Genomic DNA, 27,486 nt, shown 5'->3' on the forward strand with positions numbered 1-27,486 from the left:
ACACAGCCCCCCTCTCGGGGACAGCACTGGCCCGCAGTTAACAGCATTGAGCAAGAATGCCATGGGCAAGAATTTGGGAGGCTAGTTGTACAGAGGCTGTGGGTTGTATGGGGACTTTGATCTTTGTGTGATTGGGGGAGACAGTCCCTGCAGAGGGGAATGAGACCCACTTCTGGTTCTTGGGGCTCAGTTTTCTCCATCTGAGAAATGGGCTCCTTTGATCTCCCGGGGCCCTGTAGGAGGAACGGAAGAAGGGAGAGGTGCGCTGGGGACAGGTGCAGAATGAGGGCCACCACTCAGTGTCTGGGACATGCAGCCTGAGGCCCTGCGTCCACGTGCAGGACTAAGAGCCGGAGACCAGGGAGGCAGGTGTGTGGGTTCAGTCCTTCGGTCGAGTCCTTCTCCACACGTCCTGCAGATAATGAATCGCTCGCTGCGGCTAGCCCTGTGCCAAGCACTGGGGAGCAGAAGGCAGACCAGCCCCACGGAGCTACAGCCTGGAAGAGAGATCACCAATTGAATAATTCTAAGTACTTAGAATTATTCTAAATAACGGTGTCAGATGCCACAGAGGAGATTCTGTGCTTGTGTGTCCTGGGCTCTGAGGGGCTCTGGAAGCAAATAACGAGGGCAAGCAGGGACATCCCGTGGGACACCTTGAGCTGAGCAACAAGGGAAGCGTTGAGCAGGCAAATGCATGTTCGGGTGAGTGTGTGGGGTGTGTGTATGTTGTCACGTCGGGGGCTGAGCCTGTCATTGGAACCATAGCAGCATTCCAGACACACACAGAGACCGGGACCCAATAAGGGCCTGGAAGAGGGACAGGGAGTGAACGACAGCCATCGTGACGGAGTTCCGAGAGTGAGGGTCTCCACCTCCGCGTGCACCCTACGCGCTGGACAGGCCGTGGGTGATGCTAATCTCAGCTGTTTTTAGGGTAGCTTGCTCCTCTGGCCAACAGCTCACGGCTGAAGGTGGCATCACTTTGTGTGAGTTCAGCCAGATCGGAATAGCTAACACATGGACTCAGCAGCGGGACTTGCTGGGTTCAAGTCCCACCTTCACCGTCGCCAGGCTGTGTGACCTCGGGCAGGACACGACCTCTCTACGCCATCTGCGGTGGTGCGGGCGCCGGGGTCCCATGTGGGGAGGCGGGAGGCCGTCGCACGGGGAGGTGTGTGACCGGAAGGTGTGTCTGTCCTCCAGGAGGCGGAGATCCTGAACACAGCCATCCTCACGGGGAAGACAGTGGCCGTCCCGGTCAAGGTGGTGTCGGTAGAGGAGGACGGCGCGGTGACGGACCTGCTGACGTCTGTGGAGTGCTGGTCGTCTGACGAAAACGTCATCAAGGCAAGTGGACGCCCCCGGCCCTGCCCCGGGAGTCCGTGGCCGTGACTGCTGCGGGTCCTGGCGCCCCTCCCAGCCCATTCCGGTGGTGCCCCTGCTGGTGTCAGGAGACCTCCCCTGATCGGGATGCAGAACCACTTGGGAGGCTGAGCCGGGTCCACCGAACTCCTGACCTTTCGTGTTTGCCAAGTGCCTGGCGCCTCGTCCCAGCCCCTGGGAAGGGCGTGGGGGGCTGCAGGGGCCGGGAAGGGGGCCAGACCTAGTCTGGCGAGCATGCGGCCGTGCCCTGGGGGCTTGCCTAGCAGGGAGAGTGTGTGCAGAGTCAGTGCGGGGGCCGAGCGTGCACTCAGTCACCCCCCTGCGACTGACAGCCCTGGCCGAGGGAGGAAGAGAAGACTGGTCCCCACTCTCCCCGGCCAACCCAGGCCTGCTCTGCAGCTGGGGGGACGTGGGGGGCAGCCCTTCATTTACATTCCCTGGACCCCTTCTTTCCTGGCTTCTTCTCTCTCTTTATAATTAAATGCACAGATGAGGTGAAGCCAAGGCATGCGGGGACACGCGTCAGCAGGGGCGCTCGGCGGGGCACCTTGCAGCGCGCTGCCCTCAGCAGGGGATGGCCTTGTCGTGCTGCCGCTGCCTGGCACCTCCTCGGAGCCTGGGGACGGCGGGAGGGCTGGAGGTGCACCCGACCCCTTCCCTCTGGGTCCCAGCGGCAGTCCGAGCTCGGCACCCTGCCGGTGCTGGACGGGAGCTGCTAAGCCCCTCTGCCCTGCTGGGAACTCCAGGGAGCGTGTCTACCTCCAGAAAGCAGTGGACAGACGCCGACTGAATCCCCACTGGGTGTTAGGTCCTCCACGACGGCAGGACCACAGTCAGAGGCACGGCCCTTGTGCTACGGTTGGCTGGAGAGAAGGCAGAGGTGGGAAGGAAGGGGGTGCAGGGCAGGCCGGGCCTCCCCAGGGCACACGCCGTATCTTGGCTCACCCTTTGATCTCTCCCCCCCCACATGCAGTCCTCCAGCAAATCCTGTTGGCAGTGCCTTCCAAACGTGTTCCGGACCCAGCCCTCCGGCAGGCGTCCTGCCAGCCCCCAGCGCGCGCTCCTGTCTGTCTCCCAGCCCCGAGCCGCGACCTCCCCGCGGGCTTCCCAGGGGCCACCTCTCCCCCGCAGTCTGTTCTCGGTGCGGCAGCAACAGGGATCAAAATGTCAGGCTGACGCTGTCCCTCCTCGGCTCGCAAACGTCCGCACGCTTCCCTCCGTCTTGGAGGAGAAGCCAGAGTGATTGCGGGGACGCTGAGTCCTGCCCGCCTGCCCGCACTCTGACCTCACTCTTGTTCCGTTCCCGCTCATTCTGTCGGTCCCACGCACCAGGGTCTTTGCCGTCCCTCTGACGGTTCAGGCCCCCGGGCCCTCTGCTCCGAACCCCCTTCCTTGCAGGGCTGTGGGGTCCCTCACTTCCCCGTCTCCCCTGCCTTTCCTGGGCAGTGGTGGTAAAGTTGTCGCACGTTTCCACGGCACCGTCTTCCCCAGCCCCGCTAGGTTTTTATCCGTTATATTTATTCATCTAAGTTATGTGTGTGCAGTATATATTCCTGTATTTTCACATATATATTTTTATTTTGCTTGGTCTATTGTCTGACCGTCTCTTGGGGATATAGGCTCTGGGAGAGCAGGGCTGTTGGGTTCTCTTCCTTCGCCGCTGCGCCCCGTCACGTACAGCCCTGGGCAGGTAGTACGCGCTCGACAAATGTGTGGAGAATGAACGAGTGAACAGTGCAGGGGTCAAGATGAGAGAGCGAGCCGCTGAATCACGAAAGCCTTCTCGTGGACACACTCACACCAAGACACGGACGATGGGTCTGCCCACGGTCAGCCAGATGACACACAACATGGAAACGCGCTGCAGGCCGAGGGGACGGCAGGAACGAGGGTGGGGAGACGCGTTCTCGTAACAGCGGAGACTGCGGATTCCTGGGGAGGACGCTCGAGTCTGTTCTCACCAGCCCTCCATTTGCCCTCCTTCTAATAGCAATGATGTTTTCTCCAGAAAATTCCTCTGTGTCTTGGCACTTAATCCGTGCAACATAAATGGTGCCGTTTCCACCCCCGCTTCCGATGGCTGGGTGACGCAGGGTGGCCACAAAGCCCTGTGTCCCTCTGGACGCCGTCATTGGCTCCGGGAGAGACCTGGTCCCGGGCCCAGCCACGGAGGCGCCATCTGGAGACTCAGGCTGTAAGTCTTATAAAAGAAGGGGTCCCCCTCCTTTTGTTCTGGTTGCTAACCCCCCTTGACAAGACCTCCCGCAGTTACCAGATGGTCCCACCTCCAGAAAGGGACCAGCAGATAAGCCGGAGCCACTCTACGGGGAAGCCATGTCCTCACCACGGCACCCGAGAGGCCAAGTCCCTCCAGACCATGCCGGACTTTCCCTGGACGTTCCTGGGAAGGGATTCCTTTGTGCAGAGCAGTCTGGGCTAGGCCTGTAATACCAGTCAGCAAAGAAGTCCACACTTAACAGCTATGCCCTAGGGAGTCCAGATTGACTCCAGTGATCCCGGGACTCACAAAATCACCTGCAGAAACACGGGGGCTCGAGCACATGCACCTGCAGCCCCACAGACGGACACACAGCCTAAAAGTCAGACCCCACAGCCCACTCAGCTGTCTCTGTGCAGCTCCGGGGACCACAGGGGCTGGGAGACTCCCTGGTATTTATAATACTTGGGTGTCGTTTGGAGACCCTCGAGACAGAAAGCCCAGGGGTCCTTGGAGAAGAACCACATCCCCCTGCGCAGGCTCCTGGAAAGCCTCTGACGGCACGGTCTGCTTTAAAGCTCCAGTGTTCTCATTTTTATTTGCTCTTTCTTCCTTTCCAGCCAGAGGCAGGATAAGCCTGTGTGTTCTCCCCCATCCGTATCGAAACCTCTTCACAGGGAATCCACTGGAAAAGGCATTCTCACTGAACTGTAAATTACGTGAAGTCGTGTTACCTTATGCTTCCCAAGGAGGCCGGGTCTTCAAAAGGCAACGATCTCTAATGGATGCATTTCGGATGTCAGCAGTAATATCTGTTGGGACTCTTAGGGTTTGGAAATAATAGGAAATCCCACCCACGCCGACTTCAGTTAAAAAAAAAAATTAAAAAATGTTGTTGGCTGATGTAATTGAAAAGTCCAGAGTCAGGGGTAGTTTATGGTGGTTTTATTCAGAACTTCAAAAGACATCTCGAGAACATTCTTTTTCTGCCCCTTCTCTCCCTCTGACTCTATCTCTCTGTCTCTGTCTTTCTATTTCTCACTGTATTTCTCCCTGTTTCTGTCTCTCTGTCTCTGTCTCTGTCTCTGTGTTCTCTCTGTCTCTCTGTCTCTGTGTCTCTGTCTCTGTCTCTCTCTGTCTCTGTCTCTGACTCTCTGCCTCTGTCTCTGTCTCTGTCTCTCTGTCTTTCTCTGTCTCTGTCTCTCTTTCCCTGTCTCTCTTTCTGTCTCTGTTTCTCTGTTCTGTCTCTCTGTCTCTGTCTCTCTGTCTCTGTCTCTCTGTCTCTCTCTCTCTGTCCCTCAGCCCCCACCTGCAGACAGAGCTTCTTCTGGCTTCGCCGCACACAGGCTGCCCCATGGGAGGAGAGGGTCCCTGGGGCCTGGCTGGAACCCCACAGGAAGGAGAGCAGACCTCCCAGACCAGTCCCGGGACTGGCTCTGTTGGGGACCCACTCAGGGGGTCCCCTGGCCCCCGAGCCCAGTGCCGTAGCCCCAACACCCTGACCCCTGAGTGCCCAAAGCCTCATCACCCAAGCAGGTGATCTGCAGGGGTGAGGCGGGAGGGCCGGGCAGCTGTGTGGGCTGTCAGCACAGCAGGGGAGCGGGCTTTGGAAACGCTCGGACCGCAGAGCTTTGGGGGTGAGGGAATCGTAGGAATGCCCAGAGTGGCGCCGCGGGCACTGCTGTGTCACAAGCATGGGAGAGGGACGGCCCGGCAGGGGTGTCACCCGAGACGCTCTGGTCCCAGGCGCTCGCCGGCGGCTCCTACATAGACTGGCACCCGCCCCATGCTGCCACCACGCCCTGACTGTCCCCCAGGCTGTCCCAGCTGGACCCGGTGAGCCTGCCTCCCCACCGTGCAGTGCCCCCCAGCTCAGGGTCCAGCAGACACACAAGCTGGGAACTGACACGGTCTCCCAAGGCTGGTCCCAGCAGAAGGGAGCCGCCGGCCTCTAAGGGGACACGGGGAGACGCGGAACGGGCTGCGTAGACGAGCGGGAGGCAGGGAGAGGGCAGGTTCCCTGGTGCGGCGCTGGGCGTGCACCTGCAGGTCCGCTGCTCCCAGTGGGGCCGCGGAACAGAGGGAGCCGTGGGTGCGCACGGAGCCGCCGCGAGGGGCGGGGTTTCATCCTGTCGTCACCCCCAGGCTGTGGTTATGCTCCTCGGGGCAGCTTGGCGGCTTCTCCCCAAGAGTTCAGCCAAATGGCCGCGTAAATACCCCTCGAAGGAACAGGCGTTAGTAGGGATTAAGGCTCCTCACCGTCCCAGCTGCCTCCTCGGAGGACCTAGGTCCCCCGCAGGGACGGACGAGCCAGGGAGAAGCAGCTCAGCCGCGGAACCCTGTCACCTGCTGGGTAGGGGCGCGATGCCTCCGGCGCCCTGCTGTGGGGGACACACCTGTGTGGGTGAACCGAGCCCCCTGAGGCTCTGGGGCCCAGCGGGACCTCCCAGCGCAGCCCTTCTTCAGCCCGCCTTGTAGGCAAGGAAGTCCCCCCATCAGGACATTTGGAATCTGCAGCTGCTGAGTGGGGTGAACCCCTCAGTGAGGCGCGCTGGGGATGCATCCGAAAGTGGGGCAGGAGACGAAGGAAGGAAGACAGCCTGGGGGCAGTGGCGGGGCTTTCTCAGCTACTGTCTCTTTTATCCTCTCTTTGGACGCCAAATAATGGTGTTCCTTTACTGAAACTGACTTCCTAACACCAGAATTTATTATCGCTTGATTGAGAACCGATGTTCTGGTTTAGAGGCAACAACACTTCTCTTCCCCATACACAGGCCCAACTCCTAGATTCCAGCCATTTTCCTCTGTGTCTGTCTGTCGGTTTTTAAACATAATGCGTCTTTTCAGCATTGCTGGGGGGCCCTTGACTCCCGCTACGGGTTACAGTAGTTATAGTTACCTAGTAGTTATAGTAGTTACCCCAATAATAACAGAAACGGCATTTGAATGTGTATTGGGCGCTCCTTACAGAGCAGACCAGCGTCCACGTCTTTGATCCTCGCAACAATGCCATGCAATAAGTAGCAATAAGTATTATTTTTTTTCTGCATAAGAAAATTGAGACAATGAGAGGGTTTTTTTTTCTTTTAATTGTGACAAAATACACATAACATAAAATGCACCGTCTTAACCACTGCTTAGCATACAGGTTGGGGTGTTAGGAGCGTTCACATGCTTGTCCATCGCCTCCAGCACTCCGGTCATCCTGCAGAACTGAAGCTCTGTCCCCACTAAACACAAGCCCCTGTGCCCCTGCCCCTCAGCCCCTGCCGGCCTCCCTCCTTCGGTCTGCCTCTGTGAATGTACCTCCTCTGGTGCGTCCGAGGAATAGAGCCGTGCGGTATCTGTGCTTCGGTGGCTGGCTCCTCTCACTCAGCATGCTGTCCCCCAGGTTCATCCGTGGTGTGGCAAGTGTCAGAATCCCCTTCCTTGTTAGGGCCAAATCATGCCACCGTGTGGACAGCCAACACTTGGTTCCCGTGTTCATCCATCAGTGGACCCTTGGGCTGCTTCTGTCTTCTGGCTGTTGCGTGTCATGCCACTCCGCACACGTGGAATTCTGACACATCTGCAGAAACCAAGATGCATGGTCCCTGGGTCTAAGCCCCGTTCCATTTTGGCCTCCATCCCTCATCCGCCAGGACTGGGTTTGGTGCACGATGCCTGCCGTGCGAACGGATCGGGAATGCGCATGTGTGCACTATTGTCCGTGGCTGTACATGGCCGAGTTGAGTGGCACTGTGGGGGGCAGGACGGCCGCAGAGCCAGGTGCGCTCACCATCCACCTCCTACAGAGGAGAGCCCATCTCTGCTCAGGGACGCCACACAGGCCTTTCCTCCCTGGGTGATGACTCGCAGGGCGTTTGGAGACCCTGTGCTCCCGGCCAGAAATAACTCCTCCATGGATGGTTGCAGTCCTTCCAGCGAAATTTCATGCCATTGGGTCAAGCATTAACGTCTGCCTGCAATGCTTTGTTAAAGCAAATACACTTCTGGGAGAGACGGCATGTATCAATTCCTGGACATTTCTCTCCAAATGCACTTGCTTAGATTACGTTCCTCTTTGGGAGGCAAAGTCGGGACAAGCAGAGATTCTGTCTGCTGGGGAAATTGGGCAAATGGCTCAGAGGCGGAAGCCAACCTTGCCCTCCACCCTGGGTGAGCCCAGAGCGGCATCAGCAAATGTCCATCGTGGCGCCAGCCCCGTGGCACACGTCCTCAGTAGAATTCAGCACGTGTCTCTATTGCGTTCAGACATCGGCACAGGAATCCCTTGCAACACCACCAATCGTGGGCATAAGAGATAAAACCTCAAGCATCTGCCTTCGGCTCAGGTCGTGATCCCAGGGTCCTGGGATTGAGCCCCCACATCGGGCTCCCTGCTCAGCGGGGACCCTGCTTCTCCCTCTCCTTCTGCTGCTCCCCCTGCTTGTGCAAGCACATGCGCTCTCTCTCTCCCTCTCTCAAATAAATAAATAAAATCTTTAAAAAAAAAAGGCAAAACTTCTTTGTCACCTCAGACCTAGAAGGAACCACATTCCTCCCCATAAAACACCCATTTGCATAGAATTGACATAAAGGATCCTGGGGCACATAGACCAAGGATCACAAGCCCAGCCGAATATGAGATCCAGGCGATGACAAATGTGTGAAGCGATAGGGGGCGGTGGGGTCTGCGGCACATGCCCCTTTGGGACGGGCAGCCGCTATGGCCTCCTGGCTGACTGTCCTCCTGGCTGACTGTCGCCACACGGGAAGAGCATGCAGGGCACTTGAGGGTGTGGGTTCTTGTGCCAAGCTGCCTGCATTTAAATCCTGGCTCTGTTACCTAGAGATGAGAACCAGGGCTAGATGCTTCATCTCTCTGTTCCTCGGTTTCTTCTGTGGTGACGCGGGTATGGTGACATTCCCACGGCTGATTTGATTCTACGTTGTGCCGGGAAGTGAATCTTACATTTTGATCACTCGTGTATTTGTCTTGTAAGTAGGACTCTGCCTGTAGCCATATCGTGAACCTCGAGAATGTCCGCACAGGTTCTTCTCAGGTTGCGCTTGGAGCAGGTGGAGCGGGGCCGCGCTTGGGAGGGAAAGTGGACCTTCCACAAGCCTCCTCACTGGAATTCTCACCCCCTGCTTCCTCCGGGGCTCGGCTCAGATGCCCCCCTCCTCCCCAGCCTCCATCCCCTCCTCTGCCTTATTTTTTCTTCATGGAACGTATCCCCATGATCTTACTGCATTTTTCCTCGTGCATTTGTTCACTGTCCGCCTCTCCAAGGACAAGGACTTGCTGGTTGGATCATTGCTGGTCTCCCAGCCCCTGGAGCAGCACCTGCCGTCTCGTGGGCTCTCTGCCAATGGGCTGTGCAGAGGAAAGGGTCTTAGGAAGTTGCACAGGGAACCGGGGTGAAGAGCGTCCTCTCTCTGGGTCGTCACAGAGAGGATTCTGATATCAGAGAGAAACTTCTGTTCGGTAGGAAAAAAAATCAGTAAACAACCCAGAGCACCGTTCTCCTATTTGGGTGAGGAGATGCCCATTTACTTACTGTACGGTGGGATTTCCCTGGACCTTCATCCAAAAAAGCGAAAGCATCCCAAGGACGGTGGATCGAACTCCCTCCAGGCCCCAGGAGGGATGATGGACATTGAGTTGATGGATAGTATTTAGAACTGTATGAAAACGGCTCTGTTGGTCCAGTTCAGAGTATGGTATGTTGAGAAGGCTGTAGAGAGAACATTCCAGATGGGAAGGCCAGAAACAGGGGTGAGGTGAGCAGGAAGGGGATCTAGCCTGATTGCTACTCCATGCTTTCCATTTCCTACATGAATGAAGAAGTATGATGGTTAATTGGGATTCTCTGTAGCTTACATGGAAACAGGAAGCCTTGGGGTGAGCATCCCTTTTGCAGACATGGGTAGGCAGTTAGACTCAGCGGGAGGACTGAGCACCGGCCATTACTTCCAAGGCTTCGAAGATTAAAATGACAAAAGTCACACGTTAGAAGTCAAAGGATACATTCATGGCCAAAAGGGTTTCAATTTAAAAGATTTTCAAGAGTCATTTTCACTATGGGTGAATTTGGCCTTTCTGTAGTAAGATGTGACCGTCCTGGGCTTGGACCATCCTTACCCTAAGTTATCTATGCATCAGCACCACTGATGGATTTGGAAAAATTCTATACTGGAGACATGTCTGATGCATTTCTGTAAGTCTGGACTGAACCGAAGGCCCGGCATGTGGTAGTTATTTGCTGGGTGATTGAATGAATGGCAAAATAAACCTAGATTTGTATTTAAATATTGAGAGACATCGAGTGAGGTACAAGGTATCGCACCCCTCATTTCCCTTCAGTGGTATTTCTGGTTAAGTGGACTTCGTTAGCACACATAAGTTGTGTTTGATGGGCTACTTCAGTAAAGTGGGGTTTTGGAGGTATTGGTTGCCGAATGCTCAGGTGCATCAGCTGGACACACCTGGATGCATCACCTGGACTCCTCAGACGCACACCTGGACCCAGACACCTGCTAGGAACCACAGGTTGCCAAATGGGCACCACCTGGTGGCAGCAGCCCAAATTGCAGGCGTAGTACCTTCTGGGAGTCTTAACAGTCCTGTGAGGCGAGGCGGAGCTTTGCTGATTCCCCTCCATTTCTGGGATGGAAGTTATTTATTTGACTTGTAGGTCTGTGACCACAAACACACTGTTATATGAAGAAGGAAAACATATTGACAACAGGTGCATTAAGGCATGAGATATAGGCCATAACTCATTTTAAACCCTCTAACTCAGCACTCAGGCAGTTACACACTGTGTATCATATACCGAATGTGTGTAATTGGCACAAAGTTGTTGTAATGTTTTGTTTTTTTGTTTTTTTAAACCCAGAGCTAGAACGGTAGTGTTTTGCCTGATGATTTAGGAGTCCAACCTCCATCGGTGCTAAACCGGGGCAGGCAGACGTCAGCTGGACCATCCCATTTTGAAAGGATCTGAGCTTACCCCACACCTGCCTTGATACAAACCCCCGACATAGAGCAGAAACTCTCATTACTGAAGGGGGTGTTGGATATTTAGTACCAACCCAGTAGCATCCCCTTGCCTTCTGCGTCTGCAGAGGTAAATGGGGGGGGGGGGAGGTGGCAAAAATGTACACGTAAAACCCAAAATTAGAGGTTATACTTCTCCAAAAGGGATTTTTTTTAATTTTTTTTTCAGAGTCTTACCAGAATTCCTGTCTCACAAGAGCTTGATGTAGAGTCTTGACTTTAATTTTAGGGTGAGTTACAGAAGCTTCTGCTGTCTTTCCCCCAAGGGGAAGAAGGTCTTTGATTCAAGAAGAGAGAGAAAGAAAGTAGCAGGAGGTATAGTGCGTGTTTGTGACCAAAAGGAAAACCAAGCTCAGGGCCTTTCCCAGTAGGGCTGATGGGCCATATTTCTCACGCTGGAGGTGGTGGGCTTCGTCCATGAGATAATCAGCCTGGTCCCAAATCCCAAGTCCGACCCTCCAGCCTCTGAGCAGCACTTCTCGGGATACATTCACCCAGATGGGGGCCCAGAGATCTATTCCAGAGAATCCTCTCCAGCAGGCTTAGACATGGGTCATGCACAGCTGCAGGACACAGGGGAGCCCAGCCCGGGGTCACAGCCAGCCACCTCTCTCCATGGAAATGATCTTTTTAAAAAACAGATGAAGACTTTAGAGACCCAAAGTTCAAAAGATATTATGGCATCTCCCATATAGAATGCAAAATTAAAACCATACTAGGATGTTTGTAACCAGTCCAACGAAGAGTCTTTTATTTTTTTTAAGATTTTATTTATTTATTTGACACAGAGAGAGAGACAGGGAGAGCAGGGGGAGTGGGAGAGGGAGAGGGAGAAGCAGGCTCCCCGCGGAGCAGGGAGCCCGATGCGGGGCTCGATCCCGGGACCTCAGGATCATGACCTGAGCCGAAGGCAGACACTTCACCAACTGAGCCACCCAGGCGCCCCCTAGTCTTAAGTATAAACATAAATTATTCAACAAATATTTACTGAATTTCTGACGCATGCAGGGCATTGTTCAGGTGCTGTAGAGTGAGCCATGAACAAATCAAAGTTCATGACGAGGAAGATGGGAAATCCTATTAAGTGATTACAAGAGATACATATGTAATATCCTATATCCTATTTTGTCATAAATATAACTTCATAAATTTTTTCTTCATAGAGGAGGAAAATAGATATTTTCATATATATATATATATATGATATTCTATATACCTATGTATATAGCTCCAAATGTAGATAGAATATATCCTATTTCCTATACATATAATTTCATATATATATATATATATATAGTTTGACATATACAGATTCCTCCATAGAGGAGGAAAGCAGGATATATGGAGGGAAGGGAGATGAATATATGTATCCTATTTACATATTAATATATCACTTATTTAAGCTATCTACATTCTATATAGAGTTTTCTTTATAGAGGAGGAAAATAGATGTTTTTACTTTTCTATATATCCTGTACATATATATTTTATTGTCGTATATATCGTATAACAGTTCCACATATGTAACTATCCCGTTTTCATATATATATATATATATTCTGTGTATACCCTGTACGTCATATGTATCTCCTGTATCATATATGGCAGTTTTACGTGTGTGTGTGTGTATATATGTTCTGTTTTCCTCCCGTGTGCCTTCTCAGCAAGGTGTGTGTGTCCACACATACATGTATATATTCATACAAGAATATAGTTGCCTCACTGCGAAGGGGACTTGGAGGAGAGTGAGCGAATCCCGCGGTAACGTGGGCAGGAAGGAAGAGCGTTTGCAGCAGAGGGAACAGTAGAGACGGGCTCTCAGGTGGGAAAGGCTGGTGTGTTCTGGAGGCCCAGGATCCCCAGTGGAGGGCAGAGGATGGGAGGCGCCATGTGGAGCAGGGGCACATGAGGCAGATCGTGGCTGGCGGGAGGCAGGACCGAGCCCTCTCCAGAGCCTGCGGCGGGGCGGTGAGGCTGGGCCAGAGGGCGCGCTGTCCGGCGGCTGCTGTGCTGAGCCCGGGCAGCTGGTGCCGGGCTGTCTCGAACCCCTTGCACTCCGTATTGGGTTTCCACTGCTGTGAAAAGGTACCGCGCGTGTACTGACCTAAAACAGTGTTTATTATCATATGGTTTTGTAGGTTAGAAGACCAGCGTGTGTCTCAGCGGGCGGGCTACAGTCACGGGGTTGGTAGGGTGGTATCCTTTCTGGATAATTCCAGGGGGAAGGTCTGTTTCCTTCCCTTTTCCATCTTCCAAAGATGTAGCTCAATGGGCACAAACTTCCAGTTGTAAGACGGATAAGTTCTGGGGATCTGATGTCCAGCATGGTGGCTAGAGTTAATAATTCTGTATTGTGTACTTGAGGGCCACGAAGAGAGTAGATCCTATGTTCTCAGCACAAAGAAATCACCATCGTCATTTGAGGTGGTGGAGGTGTGGACCAACCTTATCATGGTGGCCGTTTCCCGGTATATGTGCATCAAATCATCGTGTCATACACCTTAAAATTACACAATATTATGTGTCAGTTATATCTCAATAAAGCTGGGGGAGAAAAGCCAGAGAAAAAGACGTTTAATATTGAAACCAGAGGTTATTCCAGTGTTCTCAGTGAAAGCAAAATTTGTAAAACCCAAACAGGATTATGACAGCTACAGTAACAAAATAATAAAAAGGCAATAAAATCCGTTAAATAAGATCATAAAATATTTATAGTACTTATAAAAATAATAGAATAAATCAGTGTTTAATATTTCATCGGATTCAATCCATCATTGAGTTTTACGTGGACTTCGTAGACCCCCGAGACGGAAGGCGCTGTGGCCCAAATGCGGCACGAGGCCAGGAGCCCGTGGATAGAACAGTGCGTCCTGTGTCACAGGTGCTCAGCTGTGGGAACCAAGGAAGTCCACACTGTCCCTCAGGAGCAGAATCCGGGGCCTGTAAACTGCAGTCTGGGTGGATGCTTTTTCAAAGGTGTTTTGTTACTTCCCAGGGTCCTTACAGAAGGCGTGTCTAACGGCACGAGCCAGAGGCTTATTGGCTCACACGCCCGAGATGTTCCTGCTGAAAGTTTCCCGCTGCCTCCCCGACTGTCCAGTTACTCGTGGTCCCGCCTCTGTGGCCCCCGTTCTCTGCCTCCCTCCCCCGCTCCCTCCCTCTGACTACCCTGGGTCCACCCGCGCACATCCCCTCATCGCAGAGCCAGCTGAGGGGCAACCTCGATTCCAGGCACGCCCTTACTTTCCCTTTGCCGTGTGACCTGCCATATTCGCAGGGGCCAGGCTCGGGGTGCTGGCCTCTCCACGGGTACCTCATCCTGCCACCCCACACTGCCTCTGGGGTCTCCAGCAAGGAGACGTGCTGTCCTGACGTTGAGGTGGTGGCACAGCACATACACCCTTTCCTCCTGGTTTGTGTGTGACAAGACGGGGAGAGGCTCCTGGTAGCCACATGCGGCCTCCCTCCATGCTGAGCCGCACACGTTCTCTTGATCAAGCAGAGGGCACGGCGTCCCCGAGGGAGGGTGCGGGAAGTGAGGACTGCCGTGGGCTATAGGGTCTGAGGTGTGGCTGAGGCCGTTGAAGGGGTAGGAGATGAAGCTGGCCTGCCTGGGGTCGCCAGACGCTCGTAGCACCATCTCCCCAGTGTGACACCTGACCAACACCTCCCGTCCTTGCTGACTGTCTGGGAGCAGAGTTGTCCCTGTTTGGGAACCCCTGGGCCCGAGACGTGTGCATGGGTGGGGGCTTATGAAACCCACGTGCGGGAGCCTCGTGTGTGGCTGGTCTGTGTGGCCACGCGGATACTACCTAGCAAAAATCACGAGACCTAATGGCTAAATAGCTGGTACTTATCTCCCTGAGAAGCCTGTGGTCTGCTGGGCACTTGTGTCCCCGGCCTCAGCTGTGCCCAGCTGGTTCCCACACCCGGGGTGATCTGGAGGGCTGCAGGGCTGGCTGGGCCGAGACAGTGTCCTCTGCGTGTTGGTTGGGGCTGGGGGCAGAGGTGACGTGGCCGCATGCATCGCATCCTCCCGCGGGCCACCCGGGCCGTGCCTGGGCCAGCTCCGCTCTATTGACCAGGCCCGCCTCGATGCCCAAGTTCAAGTGGTAGAAAACAGATGCTCGCTCCAGATTGGAGAAGCCTGGAGTTGCGATGTATCCACAGGCCATGCTAGGACCTCCGGGGTCCTGACTATGTGCTTGGCGTGTAAGCCACAGGGAGTGCCATGCTCTGGGGGTGTTACGGGGGAGATCCCTTTGGCCACAGCACAGGGAGCAGATGACAAAAGGGGCTGGGTGTCGGGCAAGGCTGTTTAAATAATTGCACAGCAGGTTAAGCGTCTGCCTTCAACTTGGGTCGCGATCTCAGGGTCCTGGGATGGATCCCGCGTCGGGCTCTCTGCTCAGCGGGGAGTCTGCTTCTCCCTCACACTCTCCCTCTGTGCTTTCTCTCTCTCCCTCTCAAATAAATAAATAAAATCTTTAAAAACTAAATAAATAGTTGCAGGCAAGAGATGATGCGTTACAACCTAAAATATATGCTGGGGGTTGCAAAAGGAAAGTAGATGTCGGCCATAATGAGAGAGTAAATGGACAGGCATCACCAATGAGAAGGGGCAGGTGATAGAGCAGCATCCACGGGTGGTGCTCAGTGTCCCGGCTTGGGCACACTGGGGGGCAGTGGTTCCATTCGCAAAATAGTGAACTTGGAAAGAAGAAGCAGGCTCATGGGGGATGTGAGGAAAAAGGAAGCTGGCCCGGCACAGGCAGGTGGAGGGGATCGCGTGATGGGCACAGCCAACGGGCTATTTATGAGTCGAATATAATTCAGTCTATTCTTTCCACGAGGAGACGTTCTTCATGAGTAGAGGGGTGTACAGCTGTCCGATCCTGGACGAATCAGATGTGTGGTCACCCCAAACATGAGCCAAGCAGGAGCCGCCTCACTGAGCGAGGATGGGCCTGATATTTAGGGGGAGATTTCTAAACATGGTGAAAAACAGAACAGCGAGCATTGATATGTCTCTGTGGGTCGGGGACCCCCAAGCAGCATCTCACTGAATAACAACCTAGAATCTAATTTTTTTCAAAGGAAAGGTCACCCGCAGGGTAAGACTTAGAAAGAATACGGTCCCCCAGGGCTGGCTCACTGAGCTGCATGGTGTGCACGTCTTGGATACTTTCACAGTGTTCCCTACACGTGTAGAATTCACAACATTTGTCAAGATGGTGGCAAGAACGTTTTCTGTGTTAGTAGGTTTATATTCTAATGTTTATTAGAGTAATACATGTTGGGCGCCATCCACGATGATTTCCTCTGTGTTCTTCCTTGGGACGAGACGAAATTTAAGAAGTAGTTAGCATAAGGAAGAGTCAAGAAACAGTTTGATAAAGAACGATGTGGGTGGTAGGTGGATGGAGGGACTGGTGTGGACGGCGGTACGCCAGGACCGGAAGACCCCCCCCCCCACCCCCGCTTTGACGTTGGACTTGGTTATGTGAGGAAGTCGTCACCTTCATCAGTAAGCACGGTGAGCCTGGTTGCGGAAGCGTGCGGTTGCTCTGTCTCGTGCTGATGGGAGAGACACGTCAGGTCCCAGTGTCACACGGTAACTCACCACTTTTTAGGAGGAGGAGAGCGGCGGGCTGTCACTTCTCACAGTGTCCGTGTGACAGCACAAAAAACATTCACTTTGCGCTGCTGGTCTGTTACTATTTTTAAGAATTCAGTGGCTCTGGTTCAGTCATCGCCGAAGAGGTTTATAACCCCAGCTCATTTTTAAGTCACATTCAAGTAGCACAATTTCAGCCTTTCACTCTGGCCCTCCCGGCTCCCCGTCCATCACCACCACTGTCTCCCCGACACTCTAGCCCAAATCCCCCCTGCCTCATTTTACCTCCAAGACTGAACAGCTGCTTAGCATCCCCCATCTGTCCTCTTTCCACTGCACTGCTTAGCGTAAGGCTTGCCACGGTAATGAGCAAGCCTACCTCCAACACAGCGTTCGTTTCTCTTAGTACAACAATCCAACATCGCGTTCCCGTCCCCCTCCCCATGGTGATGCAGGGACCCAGGCGCCTTCCGTCTTGTGGCTTCTCCCTCTAGCACTCTCTAGCGGAAGAGAGGACGGTCTGGAAAATCATTCACGATGCTCCCGGGCCGCGTTCCATCTGCCGGAGCTCGATCACATGGTCCCACCTAACTGACAGGAGTAACTGTGCTCCCAGAAAGAAGTGGAAGAAAGGGTCACACTTGGCGTGGAGGGCCCTGAAATCCAAGAAGTAGGCGAGCATGTTATAGCTGATTATTCATATTACATGGACACTAGTTGTTCAATATGTAGCATGCTGTGAAGGTGAGATTTACCTCATGTTTTGTAATACATAAAAATGCTGTATCGAAAATGTATTACATATTTAGTTTTAATTCAGTGAATTCTGAACATTCATAAGATGTTAGTGTTATGTAAAATCAATTCTGAAAAAAATGAAATTGTCGTATGTACCATGAATTTACAGTGGCCACTAGAATTCGATATCTTAACTCTCTGTGGTTGTTCTGGTCCCAGAACTGTTCTGAACACTTACATGTAATAGCGCATTGCATCTTCATAAGGTGGGGCCCGGGTTACAGATGGGGAACCCGAAGCCTGCTCCCAAGTTTGAACCCCAGCAGTCCAGCTCCAGTGGGCGCCAGGACCCATCACAAATAAACACAGTTCTGATGAACCAAGAGACAGAAGACAGGAAAGCCAGGAGGTAGGCCCAGGTGACAATACAGATGGCTTGGAGGGAGGGATGCGTGGTGAGGGACCCCCACCCCCACCCCCCTGCTCCATGGACTCCTTCCCAGTGTGGATCAAACAGTATCCTGGGAAGAATGCAGGTCAGAGTCCCTGCCCCAGCAGAGGCGCAGAAGGAAGCTAAGCTGAGCCATAGGCAGGGTGGGTCTGGAGGGCTCCCTGAACAGGCCCGAGCCCGGGTGGCCAGGAGCAGGGTCTAAGTCGGACGTGCATCACAGAGCCTTTGGCTCACCTGAATTTTAAATATGCACTCTCAACAGGTGAGCACATAAAAACCCTGTGGGGGCCAAGTCTCTCTTGGACCCACTCCGCCGATGAAAGTGCCAGAGGCTCCTAATGGAAAGGTCTGGCATTTTGCAGATTACAGACCCCTCTGAGCTCTGCTGTCAGCAGGAGTCAGGAGCTCAGCACTGTATTCTGACTCCAACCTTCAAAAGCTCGGAGGAATTCTTGTTGTGGCAGCTCAATTTAGAGATTTTCTGTGGTGTTGTCAGAGTAAGATCACTTCATTAAAACTAGACACATTTCCAGGGCCTCTGGATTGTTTCGAGAGCTCTATATGAAGTATATTTGAGAACAATGTGGTTTAGATTCAGTGATGTGAAAATGGATGGATGGTTGGATGGATGGATGGGTGGATGGATGGATGGATGGATGGATAGACGGATGGATGGATGGATGGACAGATGGGTGGATGGATGGGTGGATGGATGGATGGATGGATGAGTGGGTGGATGGATGGATAGACGGATGGATGGATGGATGGATGGGTGGATGGATGGATGGATGAATGGATGAATGGATGGATGGATGGATGGATGGATGGATGGATGGATGGATGGATGGGTGGATGGACGGGTGGACGGGTGGACGGGTGGACGGGTGGGCGGGTGGGCGGGTGGACGGGTGGACGGGTGGACGGGTGGACGGGTGGACGGGTGGGTGGGTGGGTGGGTGGGTGGGTGGGTGGGTGGGTGGGTGGACGGGTGGACGGGTGGATGGATGGGTGGATGGATGGATGGATGGATGGATGGATGGGTGGATGGGTGGATGGACGGGTGGACGGGTGGACGGATGGGTGGATGGATGGATGGATGGATGGACAGATGAGTGGATGGATGGATGGGTGGATGGGTGATGGATGGATGGATGGATGGATGGATGGATGGGTGGATGGGTGGGTGGATGGATGGATGGGTGGATGGATGGATGGATGGATGGACGGGTGGATGGATGGATGGATGGATGGATGGATGGATGGATGGATGGATGGATGGGTGGATGGATGGACGGGTGGATGGATGGACGGATGGATGGATGGACGGGTGGACGGGTGGACGGATGGATGGATGGATGGATGGGTGGATGGATGGATGGATGGATGGATGGATGGATGGATGGATGGGTGGATGGGTGGATGGATGGATGGATGGATGGATGGATGGATGGATGGATGGATGGACGGGTGGATGGATGGACGGGTGGATGGATGGATGGATGGATGGATGGACGGGTGGATGGGTGGATGGATGGATGGATGGATGGATGGGTGGATGGATGGATGGATGGATGGATGGATGGGTGGATGGGTGGATGGACGGGTGGACGGGTGGACGGATGGGTGGATGGATGGATGGATGGATGGACAGATGAGTGGATGGATGGATGGGTGGATGGGTGATGGATGGATGGATGGATGGATGGATGGATGGGTGGATGGGTGGGTGGATGGATGGATGGGTGGATGGATGGATGGATGGATGGACGGGTGGATGGATGGATGGATGGATGGATGGACGGGTGGATGGGTGGATGGACGGATGGATGGGTGGATGGATGGATGGATGGATGGACGGGTGGATGGATGGATGGATGGATGGATGGATGGATGGATGCATGGGTGGATGGATGGATGGATGGATGGACGAGTGGATGGATGGATGGATGGATGGATGGACGGGTGGATGGATGGATGGATGGATGGACGGGTGGATGGGTGGATGGGTGGATGGGTGGATGGATGGATGGATGGATGGGTGGATGGGTGGATGGGTGGATGGGTGGATGGATGGGTGGATGGATGGACGGATGGATGGGTGGATGGATGGATGGAGAGAGATAGATGATAGAATGGATGGATATAGAAATAAAAACTTTAAGCATTCTTACAGGAAATTTTAAATCAACCAGTTTTGAGAAGGAAATGTAGAATGTTGGATATACTAAGTGACCATCTGTTGCTATATTTGACAACACCTGGGGAAAAACATTGACTTTCTAGGTGGACAAATTAATTGAGAATTTACCATAACTTGTTTTCAAAAGTTCTTTTGAATTGAAAATGTGATTCTTTCTTCCGCACTGCCATACCTTCCATTTATTTCAGATAACAAAAATCTTTTCTTTGAAACCTTGGAAATGCTTTTTCAAATGAGACGATCATTCGTGCCCCGACGCCCCCTTACTACTCTGGCCCACTTCTGTGGGGTGGTGTGAATGAGCCCCTGGATCTTCCTCCCTGGAGGCAGAACTGGGAATTTTTACCTTAAGGTCAGCTTCAAGTTCAAGTGCGAGACTATTCTGTAATCTTAGAAAATAAGTAGGTTCAGCTCAGGTTCAACTGGGCTCACTTTAATCGGTTTTAGACTTGAGATTCGGTGAAATAATTTGCACCTGTGTTCAGAGTGGTTTGTTTAGCAGATCAGTTTCCCCTCATCCTGTGTGGGGCTCAGCCTGGGGTCCGCCTGGGTCACCTGGAGCAGAAGCACACACTCCCACCCCCCCACTTCGCCCAAACACCCATCCTCATTCCCCCTGGCACCTAGTGACTCAGAGAGCCCATGTGGGGACATACCTCATGAGGCCCTCGATGAGAACTTATTTTAAGGTATGAATTCATTGTTCATTGGCTTGAGAACCTAACTCACAAGTAGAGTAATTCTGACTTGTGATTTCACTTAGAAGGATTCGTATCGTTTTTCCTTTGTCCCGTTAATTCCCCATTTCCTAAAAATTTAATCTCGCCAGTTGGGCGCTTGCCAACATGGTACCCCTCAAGGCTGTGGGTGGGTCCTTTGGTAAGGAGGACGCACAGCAGGCAGCGCCTCACAGCGAAGACCCTGGGATAAAGGTCAGCCAGCGATCGAAGGCTACCATGGCTGTATTTGCATTTTTCCTTCCAACGTGTTTAATAGCATATTCCCCAAATTGCAGCTTCTCAGGCTAAATACACCTCAGTGCCCAGCACTTAGCTTCTTGACAGCTGTGACAGGGCAGTGCCCACCACGCACCTGGAAGGCGATGGTCTGATTTCTTGGAATGGATTGCCGGACTCGGTCCTCATACCTGCGATGAGCAATTTCAGCCCTGCCGTCACCTGCTGCCCTTCTGCAAAGCTAATTGCTGACAGTAAGACGTTTCACATTCTCTCCAAGGCCACACACGTCTCAAAATGGACTTTAATTCTCTGTAATTAAAAGCAGTGTATCCTCTGCAGCGTCATAGAGAGAGCCATGAAAGCAGAGTGGAGGGGGTGTTGCGAATCCCAGAAGGCACTGAAATCCCCTCCCTGGCGTAGAGAAGGACAGACTGTTCCTGATGCTCAGACTCTTCCTCCTGGAGGCCACCTTCGTCCGTGGCCGTGGCCAAGTGGTCGGAAGATTTCCTGAGATTCAAAGAACTAAAGTTATGAGTCCCAAAGACAGTCGGTGGCATCTCAGTGACACCTGCTACTGAGCCGTACAGGGGAGCCACGCTTGTGCGAGTCTGTCACGGAGATGCACTTGCTTACATGGGCTTAGAGAAGGGAGAGAGAGAGAAACCACCAGCAAGTAAGGAGGGAGATCTCAAGCACCTTGCCTGCGTTGAGGGTCCCCCTTGTGGCCATAGCAAGAAGGGAGCCAGGACCTGCCATTCCCCTGTCCATTCCCTTCCCGGATGCCTCTGGGGTGCTGGCGTCGGGGTGCGCTGGCCTTGGAAGATATCCAGTTCCATGCACCGCGGTCCCTGACATGAGCCCCCTGCCTGCATCCCATGCCTGACCAAAGAAATTGGGACCAGTCCAGTTGCTGGGAAGGGCAGGGATGTGTTGGAATTACTGGGATGGTCTCCAGACCCAACACGGTGCTGCCCTACAGAGTTCGCAAGGGCGTCGTGCTCTCTGCCAAATATTTGGCCTCACTTCCCAACCCCTCTATGAGGTGAAACCCAGAAGGTTCCTGGACATGACAAAAATCAACCTCGAAAGCCGAGGATGCTAATTCTAAGAAGTTAGGTAGACAAATCACCACTAAGCTTGCAACAGTAACAAGCTTGGTAAACTGAAGCAGGCAGGCAGGTACAGCAGCGAAGTGGCTTTACCTTATCAGGGTGACTTCATTGATAGAGCAGTGTGTGCGTTCCTGAATATATGAACACATGCAGAGTATATGAAGTCTTCTCATTATGCTCCTGGTTACAAACAAACTTGTAAGACAGGTAAGGGACTGAAATGCATAATGTCGGACATTCTCGATACCAGGTGGGCAGTTAGGTGGTGGCATCAAAAGCTGGCTCCTGGTGCCACATCCTGGGTCCCTGTTACTCCAGCACATGGCACCTCCCTTAGAAAAGGGCACCGTTTCTCAGATGGTCTGATTATTACTTTGGATGATATTTATGTAGCCAGGCTAGGTTTGTTCACGCACATTTTTTTGAAAAATAGATACGCATTCCCTTCCTCTCTTGAAACACAATTTAAAATTACTCCAAAATTCAAACAATTTGGATATAGCCTTGCCTTTCTCCACATCTGAAAACCCTGAAAAAGAATGACAAATTTTCATCACCTCTCCAGCCTATGCAGATTGTTAAAAATCTGGGCATTTGGAGGGGTAGGGTGAGGACAATCCATTAGGAAGACGTTAAAGGCCCTTCCTCGAGATCCAATGAATGCATTAGTCATTACAGATATTCACAAAAATAATCATGCACAATTTATGTCTCAGTTCATAAATGCAAAGTGACAGCCTATGACTTAGCTACAAAAATGATATTATCGAGACAAAAAGAATCTGAGAGGAAATCGAGAATACGGGAAGGAGAAGGTGCTAGAATTGAACACTGGCATAAATATAAATCACAAAGGAAGATTGGTTTAATGCAACATGAGAGTCAGAAACTGCAGGTGTTACAGAGATCATCTACTCCTCGCGGGTGAAGAGTCCCTCCGGCTGGAAATCTTTGGTGAGAGAAAACCTGGTTTTGGACAAAAGGAGCTGGCTAAGTAGAGGCTGTTTAAGCTGGTGTGAGAAATAAGGCATCATATTACAGAGCATCCTGTTGTATAATATTTAGGTACAAAATAAGAAAAATGTCTGGGGGCAAAAAGCATCAGGTTCTTCATCTTAAAAGCAGTCTTTCTTAAAAGAGCCCATTTTGAATACTTTTGGAAGAGCCAAGGCTTATTGATCTTTATATCAGCAAACACTTACTGGGTTTATTTGCTTGCTCCCTGCACTGTAATCCACACCCCGAGCATGCCCGTGAATTAGCCATGGCTTCAAGGGTCCCCTGGTACAGACTCCCATGTTATCATCCTTTATCTGTTCAGTTTGCATATGGTTAAGAGCATTTGGAAACAGTCTCCCTGCATCGCCTCACCCCTGACTCAAGAGGAGTAGCTCTAAGTGAGAACGGGGTCTGGGAACTTCATGATTCTTCACGAACAGTTTGGACCCCCATGGACCCAATTAGGCACTGGCTGTGGTCCAGCATGGCATCCTGACCATGCAGGCGGGATGCAGCCCATAGCTGGCCTAAGGATTCTAGATGGTACATAGATGGATGCTTTCAAAATATGGTATTTGTGCATTTAACTTAATGTATTACAAAAATATGAGTAACGCATCCAAACTGGGATTGCAAATATTTTACTTAGCAGAAGGTGAAGGGTATTTTTTTAAAGTAACAGTATTAGTAGAAGTGGTGTTTAGGCATGTGGTGTAAACCCTGAAAATGGGATGCGTACACAGCCAAGCTTGAGAAGAGTCTTGGCCCTGAATCCCTTCCTTCATTTACCCTTTCTGTGTCAGACCCACTTCCATATGATGGAAACATAAACAAAAAATAGGGACTAACTTCCCTCCTTGTATTTGCAGTCTATGAAGCGAATGCGTCCTTCAAGATGCTATCAGGTGGAAATAACAGAACAACAGACCAGAAGTGGCTAATAAGAGGAGTTATAATCCATTCTGCAGGGTGACGAGCTCAGGGACTGCCAGTTTCAGATGTGGCTATGTTAGCAGCCCCATCGTGTCGGGTGTTCCCGGGCTGGCTTCCCAGCTCCTCTCTCGGCTCTGTACTCAGTGTCACAGAATGGCTCCAGCCACGGCATCTTCACACCACCACGTCTCATAGTTATGTCTCCTGTTTAGCCACAGTGGAAATTTGTGTTTGAGAGTCTTAGTCCTGGGAACTGGATAGAAATACAAATTCTAGGGCGCTACCCCAGACCTATCAGATCAAAAACTCTGAAGCTTGGGACTGGTAATCTGTATTTTTAACAAGCCCTTCAGATGACTTGGCTGCAGAAGCTTATTTGTATGGTGTGTGAGTTACATCTCAGCAAAGCTGTTCTAGGAGGTGAGGGAAGACTTTTTAGTGAAACCATTTTCTGTGGTAGGAATGTTCCTTTCTGTTAAGAAAACACAGTTATAAGTCTTAGAGAAAGCTACATTTTACCCCCCACGGCTAATCCCTTAACTTTTTTCAAAAGCGAATATATTTTTTTCCAGGAATCGCCATGACTGACTTCTTTTCCTTCTATGAACTCTGAATCTGTCATTTTATCTTGGTGAATGTGACCCTTGTTTTTACCTTTGGCAAAGCTTGATTGTTTGGTCCCCCGATGAGAGGAAAAATTCTTATTTCCCACAGCTTTCTCCTTCTGGGGGGTTCACTCCATCCACCCACAGACATTTCTCGAGCAGCAAGCAGGGACCGTGCCCTGGCCTTTACACTCACTGCCGCTTCCCCTGCAATACTCTGGGTAAAGCGTAATTCTTTGGACTTCCATGAGCTCCCATATCTTAGAAGCTCTGAATGCAGGGCTTGGGCTGGTTCCCAATTTGTCAGACTGCCATTTGAATTCAAAATGAGATGATTTTATTGTTAAAGAGATGCACATCTTATAGATATAAGTTATGTCTACAGTGGTGCAAAGTGGTTGAAGGCAGATTCAATGATGTCACGTGATGCGTGTTAAGGAATAGGCTTTCATGGGGAAAAGTTTGAGTCAAGAAGCAGCAAAGAGAAGGCAAAAGTCCTCCAATCTCTCGTCATTCCACAGAGAGATGTGTTGGGACGGTGGGCTGCATACCTGGAGGCTGGCCCTGACTCCCGTCGCCCTTGTCGATTTTTACCTGGCAGGTGTGAAAGCAGCCTTGCTGGGCAAACAGACCACCTGCACACTGCAGGCTGGTTTTCGCCATGGGCGATTTCTAGGAGTTGTCTGGGGAATCTGGCTGCCCACCCGCTGGAGACTTCGCCACCCCTCCTGCTGGGGAGAGCAAGCCATTGATCTGCTAAGTTCCACAGTCGTCCTAGCTTCAGACCTTACATAAATGGATCATCCAGGGTGTATGGAAGCCTTCTCTCGTTCGGTGTATTTTTGAGACTCACTCGTGTTATCGTGTGAGTCAATAATCCTTTCCCTCTAATCGGTGAGTAGTTTTCTACTGCATGAATACACTGTTTGGGTACACATTTTCCCGTGGACGGACACCTAGGATTTTTTCGGTTTTCAGCTCACATGAATAGTGGTGTGAACATTCATAAGCAAGTTTTTAGGTGGATACGTATTTTCGCTTCTTTCTGGTAAATGCATATGAGTAAAATATCTGGGTCATAAGCTAAGTATATGCTTCACTGGGTGAGCTGTGGGATTTTCCACCCACAGAGCCTGGGAATTCCTGTTGCTCCACATTCTCGGCAACCTGTGGTGGTCTTAGCCCTTTGTGGTGCAGCCATCCGGGGACGCTCTGCGGGTCTCACTGTGGCGGCCGTACCTCTAGGCCAGCACAGAGCGTGGGTGCCAGGGATGTCCGCGCCTGACTTCGTGCAGAGCAGGTGCCCTCATGTTCCGTTCTTGCTGCTCCTTGGCCAGGGAGCATCGTCCTGGTGAGCACAAAGCCGGGAGCCGGAATGACCTCCCCTCAGCCTGCAGACCCCAGGCCTGTGTTGTGGGTTGTTGCTGAGGACTGTGCGCATAAACCGAGCTGCCCACTGGGGAACTTGCCGAGCCGCTGGAGGCCACAGTGTTCGAGTCCCCAGTCCCAGCCCGGGAGGGGACGCAGGACACCACCCACTTGGCCAAGATCGGACCGTCCTTGGGTGCCCACTTCCCTCCAGCTGGTACACCTAAATGTTTGTCTTTCCTGCAGAGAAGATCGCCCTTTGGAGTACGGGGCAGGGGGAGGGGGTAAAGAAGGTGGAACTGGGGTAAAGTTGATGACCCCTTAGCCCTCGGGCTGGTGCTGACTGGCAGGGGTGACTGGAGGGGAGTGGGGGGAAGGCCCAGGGAACAGGAGCGGAGGGAAAACATTGGCCCCCGTGGGCCTGAAGGGCAAGTGGAGAGAGCCACGCTCCCAGAGAAGCTCCGTGTGCAGGTAGAGGAACGGGAGGCCACTGATGCCAGGACAGCCGCCCAGCGGGGCGGAGGTGCGGGGAGGCAATACCCCAGCTGTTCTCCCCTCCTGCCCTGATTTCCCGCCAGTGCCGGGGGGCCTGGAATCGGGTGGGGAAAGGTGATCTGGTGGTGTAGTCCAGAAAAGTGGGCTTTCTGGGAGAGGCCGGGGGCAGGAAAGGGCAGACCGTGTGTCTGCAGAGACAGAGAGAGGGAAAAAAACCACAGCACAAATCCTAAATCTCTTTTAATTCATAGTAGCGGTTGCTTGAATGTAGGAGGAAGAAATTAAAATGCGATTGGAAACAAAAGATCCCAGACACAAATACAATTACCTCTTATACTGTCGCAGACTAATTTCTTAAGAACGCACCTGCCTTATTATCAAGACGTCTAGGCTCTCCTTTCAAAGGCCACCCACTCGGCACCTTGTCCAGGAAGGGCAGGGGATGGGGAGCAGGTTCTGACGCCGCCCACAGGGGGCGCTGTGTGGCAGCTGCAACCACGTGGCGTCTCTGTTGAGGGCAGGGTCTGTGAGGCCTGCAGGACAGCGAGGTCCGTGGTGGATGCCAGCGCCGACACTCACTCGCTGGACTGCCCCGTGTTCACTGCGTTGGCCTCCTCGGCCGCCGGGTATCACGGGCTGGGGGGCTCAGCCAACCGACGTTTGCTTTCTCCCAGCTCCAGAGGCTGGAGTCCAGGGTCAAGGGTTGGCTTGTGGTGAGGCCACCTTCTGGCTCGGCCGCCACGTGGCCTCTCTCTGGTCACGCAGCTGGACAGAGAGAGCGCTCCGGCGTCTCTTCGTATAAGGACACCAGTCCTATTGGTGGGGGGGCCCACCCTATGACCTCACTCGACCTTACCCATTTCCCTGAGGGCCCTCTCTCCAAATACAGTCCCTCTGGGGGTTAGGGCTTTGACCTACAAGTAGAGGGACACAGGTCAGGCCATAACTTTCTTCATTATTCTCCAAAACACGTCACTGCACACAGGGCATCATGTGCTCCCCAACCAAGCCGTCAGGCCTTTGGGTAAGCAAGTCGCGTGTCCTGATGAAGACCCCACTTTGGGTCCCTCAGCACTCTCCAGTGGTCTTCAAGACCTCCCTCCGTCCTAGCAGCAGAGGGGTTTCGTAGAGCCCCTCGTTCGTTGGAGGGCCGCGGAAGTTTCTATCACGGCACCTCCATGGGACAATAGGTGCTTGCCAGCCCTGCATTTCAGAATGAGGAGATTCTCACACAGCAAACTAGGTCATCCTCAAGGGGCGGCAGGAGAGACTAGCCTAATTTGGAAGATAATTTCAGTGGCTCTCCAGCCTAATCTCTGCCTTGCAGAGGGACCCAGAGAGGGGCGAAAGCCATCTCAGA

The 27,486-nt window shown here is 52.5% G+C and overlaps 1 protein-coding gene across 3 annotated transcripts in view; it reads left to right on the plus strand.

The window, feature by feature from the left end:
- TMEM132D (transmembrane protein 132D) overlaps window positions 1-27,486 on the plus strand; it is a 557,603-nt gene that overhangs the window by 466,711 nt on the left and 63,406 nt on the right. For all 3 annotated transcript variants that reach the window (XM_027576431.2, XM_035723861.1, XM_027576432.2), the window contains one exon: window positions 1,207-1,350. In XM_027576431.2, the coding sequence (XP_027432232.2) occupies window positions 1,207-1,350 (144 nt within the window). The remainder of the gene's footprint in view (window positions 1-1,206; window positions 1,351-27,486) is intronic.

Source organism: Zalophus californianus, chromosome 14 (assembly GCF_009762305.2).
Source record: "Zalophus californianus isolate mZalCal1 chromosome 14, mZalCal1.pri.v2, whole genome shotgun sequence".
Lineage (NCBI taxonomy): Eukaryota > Metazoa > Chordata > Mammalia > Carnivora > Otariidae > Zalophus > Zalophus californianus.